The sequence below is a fragment of the Habropoda laboriosa genome, unplaced genomic scaffold (genome assembly GCF_001263275.1).
Source record: "Habropoda laboriosa isolate 0110345459 unplaced genomic scaffold, ASM126327v1 scaffold203, whole genome shotgun sequence".
Lineage (NCBI taxonomy): Eukaryota > Metazoa > Arthropoda > Insecta > Hymenoptera > Apidae > Habropoda > Habropoda laboriosa.
This window is the reverse complement of record NW_017100358.1, coordinates 1,038,193-1,051,479: the sequence shown is the minus strand read 5'-3', so window position 1 is coordinate 1,051,479 and position 13,287 is coordinate 1,038,193. Positions and strand designations below refer to the sequence as shown.

The 13,287-nt window shown below is 49.3% G+C and overlaps 1 protein-coding gene across 1 annotated transcript in view; it reads left to right on the top strand.

Annotated features, from left to right (window-relative positions):
- LOC108574679 (homeotic protein ultrabithorax-like) overlaps window positions 1-13,287 on the top strand; it is a 105,631-nt gene that overhangs the window by 43,351 nt on the left and 48,993 nt on the right. Inside the window, exon 2 of the mRNA XM_017937304.1 lies at window positions 6,478-6,519. Within this exon, the coding sequence (XP_017792793.1) occupies window positions 6,478-6,519 (42 nt within the window). The remainder of the gene's footprint in view (window positions 1-6,477; window positions 6,520-13,287) is intronic.

Here is a 13,287-nt window from a genome sequence, read left to right as displayed (position 1 = left end):
CATTATACGTCCGCTTCTTTCGTCCGTGTTTCGACGACCAAACTACGTCCTCCACCCGCTGCTGCTTGGTTAGAAGTATTCTTCGTTTGAATAGGGAGCGCTTTTATATCGTGCCTTCGTCGAGACATATTTCTCAGATTTATAGATAAGAAGTTGCTAACGATCCAACGAGCAGAAACGTATACATAGGTACATAGCCGTACGATGCTAATCGTATTCCAAGTATTTCATCTAGGACACCGTTGGTATGAAAGTCTCGTTTCGAAGGCTTGGGAATTATACGAAAAATGGACGTGTCCCAGTGCTCAATTCTCGTTGAACGTTATCCAATCGAACTGTTACCTGAATTCTGCCAATTTCAACAGACAGAGTGCAGCCAGCTACTTCCACAATGGCGGAGAATGCGTTCACGGTCACCGGCGTGTCGCCGCGAGTCCTCTTCTCGCGCTGATTTATTTGTGGGCCATTTCACCGCCGGACAAGCTATCTCGCGGGCGCTCGGTGTCGTTAGAGCGGCGAATGAGCGCTCCGGATACAATTTTGCCTGGAACTTTCAGCCATTCGACTCTGTAGACTCGACTCTCTCTCTCTCTCTCTCTTAGTACATACATGGGGGCGATATATACGAAGGCACCGCGGAGGAAACCTCTCGATGCATCGGCATGTGAGCAGAAATGGGGAGAAGTTGATACGTACCTAGAGAACCGCCATGTAAACCGAAAGTAAACCGACTTTTATATACCAGAGAATCGTCTAGCGTTACGCATAACGCGACCATCCTACCACGGTCCCGACGTTATTACGTCCAACTATGTTTCCAACAGTTTCTCCAGACAGCGTATATGGCCCCCGGATGCGGCTGAATGTGTACACGGGACGTTCAGCAACATCCGAGTGCCGTGCCAAAATTATATCTACGTGTTTCGCGACGTCACGTGCTTTTACGTCTCACGCATTTCCTGCTTCCTCGACTTATTGTGTCGTTTAGTCTTCCACGCGTTATTCCTTCGGGGGAGAAACGTTCCTGGGGGGCTGAGCAGAAGTTTCTTCGAGCCATTAAGGGAGGGATAGAGCTGCTATTGTGTCTCTCGTTGTTCCGAGTAACTTTGTCGTGGCTACAAATTAGGTAATTGTGTGTGATATACGTTTCGCGTAGGGCTAGATTAATTGCGATTTTTGCGGGAGAGTATCTCCGTTTCCAAAGGGTAAATTATAGAGCTACGAGGTGTAGATGCGGCCAAGATCTTGGAAGGTCGTAGGCTGCAGCCCCGATAAACGGTGAAATTTAGCGAAAGCTACGAGAATAGACGGGAGGATCTTGTCCCTGATCGGTGAACGTGGAACTTATCGCTTTATTATTGCACTCGACCACATAAAAACCCATCGGAGACCGCGTTTCTACCGTACACGCGCGCGCCGCTCTGTTGCGCAAACATGACCGCTCGCAGACGTGACTGCGTGGCAAACAGAGTGGCACGCGCTGCACGTGCAACCGTCAATTCGCGTATTACCCGAGTGCGCCTCTGACCTACACTTGAAATTATAATTAGAGACTGGCGTAACGTTTTTACCTTCTACCACGGAGAAAAGAAAAGAAGTGAAAATATCTGCAATATTGCAATTCTTGAAATCCTTCTTACTATTCTCTGTTCTCGGAGGGTTTCTTCATTCATAGCGCGAGGGAATCGAAACGAATCGTTGGTTAATGCGCGATGATTGTCATCGGTAACGAGGAACGATCGATTGCAGCCCTTATGGAGTCGTTTAAATGCGCATCGAGTACGAATTTATTAGGCCATTTGGAAATACCGTGATAAAAGACAGAGGGTCGGAGGAGAGGCGTAAGGGAGCTCGGAGGATGAAGGAGGTTGCGTAAGGATATTTCGAGGAGGGAAGAAGGGAAGGGCTATGGATATAAGGAACGAGCGCGAGGGGTATCACCAGCCAGCCGAGCAACCCCTTATAAGGGGTAGGAAGCAATTATAACACTAAATTAAGGGCGAGGAAAATTTGGTAATTAGGGGGATTCAAAAGGGATAAAGTTGCAGGACGGTCGTTTTTCCTGCGCCAGATTCTTCGAGGGTTACCTTAGGCATTAGAGCTGGCCGGTTAAAAGAGGAGAAAGTTTCACCGTGGGCGAAGATGTCGTCTCGATTGTCGCAAGATGCCGCGCGATAGTCGTATTTGAAAGTTGTAAAAGAGATCCTTTAAACTTGTCCCGTAATTCTAGCGAGACCATCGTCGAGATAAATTCTCGTTTGGTATATACGGTGGTGCTTCTATGATAATTTCCATTGGTTGTTGGGTTTTTCGGGGGAGAGATGCAAGCTCGAAATTACCCGTCCGCTCTGTAGGTAGATCGACGAGCAACGCAGACCAGTTGAATTTTCGATCTTCGGGGCCCGTTGTGAGCAACGAAACGTACGGCGTGCACCGGTCGCAAGCCGCAGAAACGCGATGATGCTTTACGCGGTGACGCGACGCTGTCCGTCACGATGGGCGCCGCAACGTGGTTCACGGAAACCTGGCCTGAACCCCTCGAGGCACTAGGAATATATATCTCCGTTTGGATTACACTGGACTACCAATAGGGTAAACACAAACACACGAACAGAGAGAGGGAGAGAAAGTCTCGCGTGGAACGTTTCGGGAAGGGATGAAACAGAGAGAGGGTGATAGAGGAAGGGTGTGTAGTAGGTGGTAGAAATGGCGGTGCAAGTGGGTGTAGGGTGGGAAATAGGGGGGTGGCTAGAGGTCGACGCGTGCGGGCATTGCGATCCGTCAGAGCGGGTAAACCGAAAACATAAATTTAATAGGTTTCACCCCCTTCTTCGAGCTTTATGGCGCCACCGAATTTCCCATTAAATAAACAAGCGCCATGTTCATTACGGGGCACCGGATCTCGACCGATCGTGCGCTGTATACGCGCCGCCCGCTATCGTAGATTATGTTACGTAGATGCATCTAGGGCTTAGACCGCAGCTTGCGGTTTCCGGATACGTATGGGTCTACGTGGATGTGCTAGAGCTACGATCAGCTAGCCCTTCGAAATTGAACGTAAGAGAAGAAGATTGCTCGCGGAGTTACCGTACACCGCACTCTCTATATCTACCGTCTATTTGTACGTAGTTCAGTTACGAATTTCCTTTGTCGAAATGTCTCTTTCGCTGGAAAAACAGAAACGAAATCGGCTCGTTTGCGCGATCGTTTCCTTCTTTCCCTCTACTTTTCGCTTTTTTCTCGCAAATCTCCCATTTACATTCGTATTTTCCGCGATAACGCGATAACGACACGGCAGGATTCGCGAATTATGCAATAAGGTTTCATCGGGATGTAGCTTCGGATTTGTACCAATGGAAAGCGCGTGTATACACCACGCTTCGACCGCTGTCCACCGCCAAAACAGGGGGGAGGGAGCGGGGGGCAGAAGGTAGGTAGATGTATCCACGCGCGTCGAAAATTCGAGCATCGAAAACGAACGCGGCGAAATGCCCCGGCAATTCCGGATTTTTCCCCGCTTTTTTTTTTTTTTTCCCCCCGCCCACCGTGCGCCGCGCGTAATCTCCTTTTTCACGATGCTCTCTATCGGAAACGCATAGTGATCGTCCTGGCCGAGCGCGGACGGCTACGCGAAACACTGTAACTCCTGCTTGCTGATAATTAGCGCATCCATCAGCCGCAGCAAGCCGCCAGCTAATGCCGATCGTACGTTATCGTTATCACGGTCTCCCCATTTTGTCCCACCGCCACCCTGGCCCCACCTTCCCCACCACCGCCGCCCCTCTCCTACCGCCCTCTATATTTGTACGTGGTCCGTACGCGACCCGCAAGCAGCCGACACACCATCACCAACCTCCTCCTCTGCCTTCCCTCCAACACTCTGGGCCGCCTGACTCCTACCTTCCACCCTATATCGACGGCGAACGCATGAGCTGTCGATACGACCAATAATCTAATAACCAGTCACCGGCAATGTGTCGTAAGTCACCAGTCTGCAGATTTTCACCGAGGCAACGCTCGCTCACCTCCGCAGCAACCAATAACGCGTGTCCCTCCCTCCCCTTTTCAATTATCAATTCATCTGCGTAGGCTGATCACGAATGAAAAGAACGAGTCCTTCGATATGAGATTTTCCCCCCTCCCGTTGATTTACGTTTGAGATCTCGCCGTCGAGCCGCGACGTTACCAGAAGGACACTAGCCACGGTGGAAAAATTGAACGGAAGGAAATTGAGAGGTGGCGAAAAGAAACAGTTTGGAACACGGTAGTTCGATCGAGGAGAGGAAGAAGGCTTGTCTCGGAAGGAGCAGGTGGAGCGTGAATCAAGCCACATCGAGAGAGAACCACTTTATTTCCCGGCAATCTTCATTGTATCCCGTGATAAAAACGAGGAGAAAAAAGAACAAAGAAAGAAGCGACACGCCGTGTATACATAATCCCCCAGTGATTGTGGTCTTTTTTTTTCCCGCAGCCGCGGCGGAGGACGACACGTCGGAGCGTTTTTTTATCCGGTGTTTCATTTCTAAAAATCATAGAGTCCGTCGAAGGGCGAATTACAGGATCGCGATAGCACGCACCGGTACAGAGCGTGGCGGGCGGTGCATGCGCGCATCTCACGGCCGCGGGCCGCCAAATGATCCAGAACACCGGTGGGAATTGGTTCAGCATGGATGGGGTGGTTAGAGGGGGGCGGTGGGCAGGGGCCAGAGCGAGCAGAGGCAGCGTTATAACTAACCGAGCTGATCTACGACCTGTTTAGTAGTTCTATATCAGCGCTGCACCATGCTTCGGTACACGCAATCGAATTGCCTCCTCTGCCGATAATATCTGACTTAAGTAGGTAACCATCGCGCGTTTGCTCGCGTGAACATGTATATGTATATACTAAGTGTATATAGATACGTGTGTGTGTGTATGTACACGTATTTCAACGACGCGTGAATAGAGCAAGATAGAGGAAGATATATGTATAGAGAGAGAGAGAGAGAGAGAGAGAGAGAGCTGGGGGCCGTGCACGTGCGCAAATAACTAGAATATGGATGACAGAGCGAGGTAAGGGCAGGAAAGAAGTTGTTCGTAGATGCCAGATTACCCTGGCTAGTACGTTCGTAGCCGATACGCGTGTAAAAGCGGCACTCTGTCTGGTTTCAATGCTCGCTAGAGCCACCTCTATGCTCTACCTACACCCCTTTCGTTCAGCCGCATTATACTTTCAATAGGTTGCTTTACGATCGTGACTAACTAGCCAGGTTTACACGATAAACGAGTTAATGATTGATGTAACCGTGGCAGCGGTAATTTCAGCCGGGCCGCGCGCCCCTGGGGCGGGGGGGTGGTTGAAATTGATTATACTATTCTGTTATTGCGGTGAGTTACAAGCGGCGCGACGAGCAAACGCGCGCGGCAATTATGCGCGCGCGTTCTCAAGCGAGTCGATGGACAATTGAAATTTCCCATTTCCACCGATTAACTTAATCCTTTCCGCCGTTCGAACGATCGTCGATTCCGCTCCGTTCAACCCGCCGTTCCGTCGTTTTCACTTTTTTCGCCAACAGAAGCTGTTCCTTCCACGGATTCTTCTCGATTCCGCGTGTGTTTCGTTTTTTCACCATTGTTCGCGAGTCGAACCAATCCCGGCCGTCGTTTTCACTTTACGAGAGATTGAATGCGTAACGAGGAAAGGAGATTAAACGCGGAGCGTCGTCGTTGAAACACGCGGCGCATTTGTCGATGTCTAATAGAATATTAACGAACACAATCCGTGGCGTTGGATGGCCGGTGCGCAAAATGCATTCAGTAGCTCATCGATCGACGTTTCATCACGCGCCAGCGAAATCGCCCGGCAAAATGAAAAACAAGAGGCGGTGTGCGCGCGAGAGAAAGACAGAAACGGAGGAGGGGTGATCGGGCGGTGGGCGCGAGAAGGGGTGCAACGTTAATTGTTTAATCCCGTCCGATTGGCGCGGATATTTTTAAATATGAATCCTCGATCTAGAAATTGAACTATCCTGATAGAAAATTGTGTTGTCCGATGCCGCGAAATATCGCCACGTGCCCCCGGGGTCCGAATGGCTAAGTACGATTTACAGCTTCATTTATGACGTTCCCGGGAGTTATTCTCATTGGCTCGGTTTTAAAATGTTCACGAATCGATCGGCAGCACCGCTCCGCCGTTCGCATTATAACACGGGGCTGCTTAAACATTCTCCCCCGGCGATTTACGGTGGTTCACACGCGAAACGGTGATCAGTTTTCGCGGAATAAATTCAAAAATTGACACCCCTTATTATATGTACGCGATATATACACCTCCTCTTCCACCTCTTGCTGTACATCCCGTAGAATTCGATCGTCGTCGAGATAGATTTACGCCGATTCGTTTCCAAGTGAAAACACGCGCGGGTGTTGGAGCTTTATCGTCACACACGAGAGAAAACGTTGAATCCTCACGCAGACTTTTTTTTCTCTCTGTCACAGGTAAGGAAGATATTGCTAAGCCGCATTGGACATGGTTGCAAGGTGAGTTGTGCTTTCTTCAAACTTGATTAACTCGAGCTTTCAGCGTCGAATTCGGGGGGGGGGGGAGGGGATAGGGTAGGGGAAGGTGATTGATTTCGAGCGGGAGAATTTTAAACGGGTCCGGCCTGTGTCGCGACGATTACCGATTGAAATCAACCCCCTCGCCGAATCGAACGACGCCGAAGACTCGAGCCGATGAAGCGCGGTTCGGTTGTTCGTCGAGAGAGCGTTTTAAACGGGACCCGGAAAGTTTCGTCGCCGAAATTCGGATCGTGTGTCAGGGTTAGATTTATACGGGGCGAGGCGTGCTCTCGCACAGATGCTGCTACCCGTGGTGGAACGGGGAGCGGCAGGAGGGAGGGAGGTGTACCCCACGAATTTCCACGAAATCGACGTGGTCCTGCGGCATTCTCGGCGCGACACGGGAGGCAGGCTTCCAAGAATAAAGAGTCGTGGGGTGAATTTTCATCGTGCCCGCTATTGCTGCTCTCGAACGGTTTCCCTCCTCCTCCACCTCCTCGACGTTGCTCCGCTGACGAACTCTGTCCCCCGCGCGACGAGCGAACGGCAGAAGGAAGAGAAGGATCGCGAGGAACAGCTGCGAGCGTCTTGACAGCGCGACGCGAACGAATACTCCGCCTATGTTTCTCTTTTTCCGTCGAGAAGAGGGAAGACGGACTTGAGGAAATAAGAAAAAAAAGAAACGGAGAGGAGGGAGGGTTTGGCCGCGAGAGAACGTGCAGAGGTCGCGTTAGAAGGGGCTCGAGGGATAAAAGGAGATGGGATTCACGCGAGAGGGAGAAAGAGAGAGAGAGAGAGAGAGAGGGAAGCAGAGAGAATACAGAACGATGCCTTCGAGGGTGATCAATAAATATTGGCTCTCGGGGGTGAAATTGGGGTAGCCGAGTACGGGTATGGCGACGGAGGGTGAGAGGAAGGACAGTCGTGCTGCTGCGGTTGCCGCCCCTTTCCTATGGCACACGACGTATGGCTGATATAACCACTTGGTATAGGCAATGGAGAATCGCTCATGGACCGTAATTCCCTCAGACTTCTCTGATCGATACTCACTTTAGGCCATTCTGCCAGGGAAAAACGCGCGGAAAAGGGTCGCCCGCCGGATTTACGAGGTAAACTGGCAAAATGCTCGCCGCCACCCGTCCCACCCACACACCCACCGTTGGAACCGGTGAAAAAAACTCGATAGTGTGTGCGGCGGGCGCGACGGTTTTCGCGCCAGCCAGCCACCATCCGCCATAAGTCGAATCCTATATGGAAATTCTCCGTGGAATAGATGTTGTTACATCGATATCAGAGCAACGTGTACCAGCGGATTCAATGGCTATATTCCCCTGATTGCCCGTTCCCGACCAGGGATTTCGATGAAACGATCGCGCGGCGACATCCTCGCGCACTTGACAACGCACCAGAAACCAAGTCGTTTCCCCGTTAATTGCCGGTTAATTCGATAAAGAATTGCTGTTTTAAGGGACAACCCTAGCTCGATCAGTTTCCACCGACTGACGAAGGATTAAACTGCTATGGGGGTTGCAGGAAGATCGTTTCGACGGAGGGTCGCTCGGGTAGGTGGGCTGCGTGATGGAAGCATCTCGATTATAGGGCTCGTCTCGTGTCTCACCTCGCCTCTTTCGTTTCATCGTGCAACCATTTGTCTCGTACCTTTTTCCACTCTGTTCTTTCTTAATATCGAAAGCAGCGTTATTCTTCGTAGAAGTGACACATCCACTCAGGTACATATGTACAGATGTTGTAAGAACGAAGGGATTAATTCGGATAGAAGGGACGATAGAAGGGAAAAGCGTCTTCTCGATTTCTCCCAATTGTCTCCGCCGTGTTCCAGTCTTCGCTAAATAGAAATCCTCGTAGGTTGTCCGTAGAGAGGTTTCTCGTGAATTCGGTTAGAATTCGGATGAGGAAACTGGATGCTTCCCGAGGCGTGAAATGGCTGCGTTAACCGCTTGCACGAGCTGAAACCCCCGAGAGGAGCGCAAGGAAAGGGGCGGACGCTTTCCTTCTCCACCTCCACCTTCGTCTCACCTCTCGCCTCTTCCACTATCTCTTCCACAAAATGCCGCGCTCTCTCTCTCTCCGTCTCTCCCTTATTCCATTCTTTTAAAGGCTTCCGGCCAGAGACAAGGTTGTTTAGTAATACCATGCTTCAGACTGCACCAGAGGGTCATAATAGAATTTATACGTTTCGGGCTTTTTTCCCGCTCTTTACGACCAGTTCCACGCGATAATTCACCCCCGTATTAATGACCCGGCCCGATATCTCTCGTTTGCGAAACTCTACGCTTTTCTAAAACGCTCTCTATCCCACGTTCCCTTTACTCTGCATCCTATTATCGACGTTTTTCTTCCGCGTGATCATGAAGTAAGCGGATAAAGGTTCTCCATCTTTATGCACCCTCTCTCCGAGGAGAAGGAAAATCCATCCAGTCTCTTCTCTCCTCCTCTATATTTATTAACTATAAATTGGCCGGAATGTTATCCCATTTGAAATTCACGCGAAGAGTATTTTATCCGGCTAGAGCTCGCACGAACGAGACCGGATTTGCCGCTCAGCTTCTCTCTCTCTCTCCCTCTCCCCCGTTTCGTCGCCCCGTGCGCCACCCTAAACGCGCGAATAACCAATCTTTCTCCCTTCTCGTTCTTCTCCAGCGGGCTCCTCTTTGTTTTCCGGGGAATTCCGAGTACCGGGTCGCGGTTCGAACCGCGCGGATAAGCAATATCATCGTCCAGATCTCGGCGTGAGGTATAAGACGAGAGTTATGCGGCCCGCTATGCGCGAGGGAGTCGTAGATCAGCGGCTGGCACGTCTGCAGGGACGTGAACGAACGGAGAACCACCGCCATCATCCCGTACAACCCCCTTTTCGTTCTTCCAACGACCCCACCTTTCTTCCAAACCAACCCCCGCCCCATCCATTCTCTATCTCTCACTTTCTCTCGTCTTCTTCGTTCTCTTTGTTTCTCCAACGCAGTCTCTTTCTCTCGACATTCGTATCTCGCTATCTTGGAGACCCAGCCACGGGGACACCACCCGTTGCCTACGTGTTCGTCGTCTTTGCACGCTTTCACACACACACACACATCTACGTACGTATAAGCGTTCCCCTTTTGTACACTTGTACCAGGCGTCCGTGTGCCGCGTGTGTCCAAGCTGGAACATGTATATCATCGATATGTATACCTACGTAAAATGCCAAAGCAAGCGCATAAGGCGACGGGGAGGCACGAGTATGAGTGAACACAATACTGGGTGTGGCATCCAGGCCGAACTATTATTTCACCCGACGAAGGTATACGCGCGCGTGTGTATACGGTTAGAGGCGCGAGTCTAAAGAAAGAGAGAGACTTATTTTTTCTATCGGTATATAATTGCAGCCGGAATGTCACGGGCTGACCTGGCAATACAGAGACGGAGAGAATGTCCTACGTGAGACACGCGGCTGTCGATGTTTTTTAGGTTATCCTCGTCAGCTATACAGACTGCAGGCTATTATTATTATTATAATATCGGAGGGTGGAATTGGAGAGGGAGATTCACGAGGGTCGTAGATTTTCACGGGTAAAGGAGTAAAGAAGAAAAGAGGAGAGAGGTTCGTTTATCCGGAATAGTTAATAAGCTTAGGTAATTGGCCACGGATAAGGGCAGCGTTCCCGTTGTAACGAGAATTAAGAGCAGCGAACGAGGTGGTTCCGTCTCTCGGTGGTAGTGGTTCTATCCTATTTTTTCGTCGGCGGAACGTGAATTAAGTCCCTTCGCTATCTTCAGTCCTCGCGTAAATTACACCAGCTCCATGGAGAGAAATGGCCGCCTCTCTTCTTTTCCCCACTCCTCACGGGCGCCCTCTCACACTCTGCCTTCCTCTTTCTCTCTCTCTCTCTCTCCCCCTTTCTCTGTCTTTCTCGACGCTTTATTTACATATAGATACGAAAGCCATTGAGCCGGCCGGGGGAAAGTACTTCCCTTTTTATAGGTTTATTCATTCGGCATCGATAAAATTTGCCAGGAATTATCGCCGCAGTTTCTCGCGTCATCTCTCCTCTTTTTCTTTCTTCGAGGTGTGTAGTACTTGCTCTCCTCTCCTCTCCTCTGGTGTTACGTTGCACGGAAATTTCCGAGAGTTTGCACGATCTGTTAAACGTATTGTTTCGTTTTCGAGTAATTCCGCGTGGCTGTATAATTTCGAGCGGTTCCACGGATAGCCCCCGATGCTTCGAAGGGGTTGAGCATAACTCGAAACATATTATGAACACATACATAAACATCCCTTGGCGTTATCAGTTGTCGGACGCCGGCGCGCCGGATATTGTCGCATCCTCCGTTTTGCTCTCCCTATTACACGCCGCCGAGAGAGACACAGCCATATTCCGAGCTGAACAAAACACGGGAAAATCGGGCGCGCGAGAGGGTGCTTGCGAAATAAGATCTTTAACGATCCTTCTTCAGGGAGATCTTATCGAGACGAGTTTTCTGAAGGATAGATCAATTACCATAGAGACGCACGCGTCGTCTTTCACACGTAGAAATTCAATTTTAATTAACACCTTGACATTTAAGCTCGCTAACGCTGCGTAGGATGGCACTATTTTTTTCTCCTCTTTCTTTTCACGAGCGTGGAGAAAGTTTTCGCCAGGATTCGTCACGGTACCGGTGTTTAAAGAACAAGGGCTAGCTTTCCCTTTTCCCTTTCCTCTCCTCCGTCGAAGAATGTTTTATGTCACGACAAAAAGGTCCATAGACTTTTACTTTTTTATTGCCCCCCGAAATTTTCACTTTTTCCGTGTACCCTCGGAACGGAAACCTGGAGGGGTGAGTTTTTAGTGAGGCAAGCTTGTAAAAAGTACAGGGACTGACTTTTCACGAGGTGAAAGTGGTCAGTTGGCCCTCTATTAGGACCTACGACACTTTGTTATTTTTCCTATGGGGGAGAGAAGGAAGAGAAAAAAGGTGAAAGTTTTGGGACGGTGGTTCTCTGCACGTTTTTCGAACTGTACCGGATAGGATCTTTTTACCGGTGACCGGCGCTTTCTAAATTTCGAACGTACGGTTTAGGAGACTTGTCGAGATAAAAACCTCATTTCGTCTCGAGATAAAATCCAAATCTCTATCGGGCTGCTTTAAACGCACTACCATCTCTCCGCGCGTATAAAAATATCCTCTCTCTATCTCTCCGCGCCATTTTATCATCGTACACGCTCTTTATTTGGTCAGGATTGAAATTAAAGGTGGTTCAAGGCTCTTTCGCGGTGTGTATTCACGTTGGCTACCGCGAGCACCCGTAGAAGTATGAAAACGGCCCTTAAATTTCACCGTGTACACAGACATTTAAGCATGGTCACGGTGATGCCGTTTTATTATCCGTAACAACCACATCGTATAAGCGGGGAAAGGACCGGAACTACCTGCTGCACCTTAACCTTCGTCTACAATGCAAATTCCCAGTCAACCTTAGACTTAATTTCTCCCGAGGCATTTTTCTTTTTTTTTTCTTTTCTTTCGCCGATCCGCCATGCCGGTCCCATAAAAGTGAAGAACGCAGAAGAACGCGGCGGCGACCACTTTATGATAATGTCGCAAAAATCGCGAATGGGTATTATCGTAAAAGCGGAAAAAATTCGTTGGCAAGTTTAAAACGATCGTTCTCGTTCGTCCTTCGTGAAAAATGGTTTCCTTGGAAGTAAACAACGGCCGGAGATCAATTTGCGAGTGATACCGGGATGCTAATTGAATTTCATCGACGATTAAGCCACACTTGGGCGGAATGCATTCTGAAACGAGCGAGGATACGGGAGGAACGGTTGGACCAAGTAGAAGGATATTGCATCGTAGGAATGGGTCGACGAAGGGTGCCGAAGGGTGAGCGCGCGCCGCTCGAACGAGTTAAATCGAGACCGATGCGCGCTCGCCCACGGCCCGGCTAGCGACGAGCAAATAATCGAGTTTAATTGCAAAACCGTCGGCATGATTTAATTACGCGGCGGAGCGCAGTTAGATATATATTATGTATCACCCCTCTGCCTACATATACACCGTTCTCTCTCACTTCTCCCCTCTTCTGCACACCAGATACGTAATAATAAGTGAAGTCACGCGGAGTGCGCGGTCGTATATTCGGCCAGGTATCGAGTAAAGATCGCAGCAACAATGAAAATTAATATCCTCCGTCGTTTTTCGGTTCGCCTTTTTAACTACGACTTGTACCAAGTTTTCTGGGCGTTCGTTTCATTTAGGAAGTGCAAGGGTTGGAAGTTTTTCCTGTTAGCGATTGGAAATGGTGTATCGAGGGATAGGTCGATCTTCGACGGTTTCGCTGCTGTGTTGGCAGAGGTATCTGTGAATGTGCAATTCGTTTGGAGAGTGACAGATTTAGTTTTCAGAAATTCTTTCGTTTAATCTTTACACTTATCTACTTTCGTTGGAGGAAGTTGCGAAAATTGAAGACGAAGCGTTCGTATCAGATTAACCCTTCGAGGGCAATCTGCGAAATTTCACCCTTGTACTTCTTCGGAATGAATTTTTATTGAAAACAGTTTTATGCATTTGACTTAACGAGCAATTGTACAGTGTACTAGAGACTTTGACAAGTACCCTAGAATTTTTTTAGATCTTTTGAAAGCCTGGAATAGTAAAAAAATTAGACTTGGACATAAAGAACTCAGTTTGCCTACGAAGGGTTAACATCGTCCTACACATTCACAGTGAAATTTTCAGTCTCGTTGCTTCATATTCGACATCAAT